General features: G+C 56.7%; 1 protein-coding gene across 1 annotated transcript in view; it reads right to left on the bottom strand.

The window, feature by feature from the left end:
- Nucleotides 1-527: 527 nt before the first annotated feature.
- LOC129695119 (N-alpha-acetyltransferase 40-like) overlaps nucleotides 528-1,608 on the bottom strand; it is an 11,907-nt gene continuing 10,826 nt past the window's right edge. The window contains 1 exon segment of the mRNA XM_055631865.1: nucleotides 528-858. Within this exon segment, the coding sequence (XP_055487840.1) occupies nucleotides 717-858 (142 nt within the window). The 3' untranslated portion in view covers nucleotides 528-716.

The following is a 1,608-nucleotide window of genomic DNA, read 5'->3' as shown; positions in this document are numbered from 1 at the left end:
CCCATTCAATTCTCTCCTCCACACCAGCGTTACATTGTTTGTACATTATCTTTCACTCATTGGTGCTAGAAACGGTGCTGGCTGGAAGGGCCGAATGGCCTCCCTCCTGCACCCATTTCCTATGTGTCTACAGTGGAGTCAAGGGATGTGTGTGGGGGGTGGGGGAGAGAGAAGGCAGGCACGGGTTATTGATAGGGGGACGATCAGCCGTGATCACAATGAGTGGCGGTGCTGTCTGGAAGGGCCGAATGGCCTCCCTCTTGCACCCAGTTTCCATGTTTCTACAGTGGAGTCAAGGGACACGGGGAGAAGGCAGGCACGGGTTATTGATTGCGTGACGATCAGCCGTGATCACAATGAGTGGCGAATGGTGCTGGCTGGAAGGGCCGAATGGCCTCCTCCTCCTGTGCCTAGTTTCTAGATCTCTCTCTCCCATCGCCGTCTATATCTCTCGTTTCCCCCCCCCCCCCCCCCCCCCGACCCTCTCAGGTCTCCTCCCCCCCCCCCCACCCCCCCACCCGAAAAGTCGCCCGTCCCGCTGAGTTCCTCCGGGCGTCTTCGTGCCTGCACCTGCGCTTCGAAGCCGGCGCCTGCAGTTTCCGTTCTTGCAGCCGCCGTCGGTGTGTTTTGGGGGGGGAGTGGGGCTTTCCCCCCCCGAGCGAGCGGCACCGGTAGTAGGTAGGGATAGTACGGGGCTGGGACGGAGGGCCGAAGGGTCAGTGGCAGCAGCCCCCGCAGTGCTGGCCCCCGTGCTGGTGAGGGAGCTCGCCGTATTTCGTCCGTCGGCTCAGGATCTCGTAGGTGCAGTCGTCCGTGCAGCATCCGGTGAGGCTGGGCGAGGATTCGTCAATGTCGAACCTGTGGCGGGGAGGGAACAGACAATAGACGCAGGAGTAGAGGCCATTCGGCCCTTCGAGCCTGCACCGCCATTCAATGCGATCATGGCCGATCATCCCCAATCAGGGACAGGGGAGACCTGATGGACGCTTATAAACGGACGGGAGGCGTAGATAGGGTAGACAGTCAGAACCTTCACCCCCCCCCACACCAGGGTGGAAATGTCAAAGACCAGCGGGCATTTTTGGTCCCCTAATTTGAGGAAGGACATTCTTGCTATTTACACTGCCACCCAGCTTTGCTAATGTTACTTTGAATCCCTTCGTCTAAATCATTGATGTATATAGGTTCACCAGGTTAATTCCCGGGATGGTGGGACTGTCATATGCTGAGAGAATGGAGCGGCTGTGGGCTTGTACACTCTGGAGTTTAGAAGGATGAGAGGGTATCTTAATGGCTTACCCATTCCACCCTTCGAGCCAGCACCGCCATTCAATGTGATCACGGCTGATCATCCCCAATCAGTACCCCGTTCCTGCCTTCTCCCCTGACTCCGCTATCTTTAAGAGCCCTATCTAGCTCTCTCTTGAAAGCATCCAGAGAACCGGCCTCCACCCACACAGAGAATTCCACAGACTCACAACTCTCTGTGTGAGAAAAAGTGTTTCCTCGTCTCCGTTCTAAATGGCTTACCCCTTATTCTTAAACTGTGTGTGTGTGTGTGTGTGTGGTCCCTGGTTCTGGACTCCCCCAACATCGGGAACATGTTTC

Source organism: Leucoraja erinacea, unplaced genomic scaffold (genome assembly GCF_028641065.1).
Source record: "Leucoraja erinacea ecotype New England unplaced genomic scaffold, Leri_hhj_1 Leri_946S, whole genome shotgun sequence".
In the NCBI taxonomy this organism is placed as follows: domain Eukaryota; kingdom Metazoa; phylum Chordata; class Chondrichthyes; order Rajiformes; family Rajidae; genus Leucoraja; species Leucoraja erinaceus.
The sequence above is the reverse complement of the archived record's forward strand: the minus strand, read 5'-3'. Positions and strand labels throughout refer to the sequence as shown.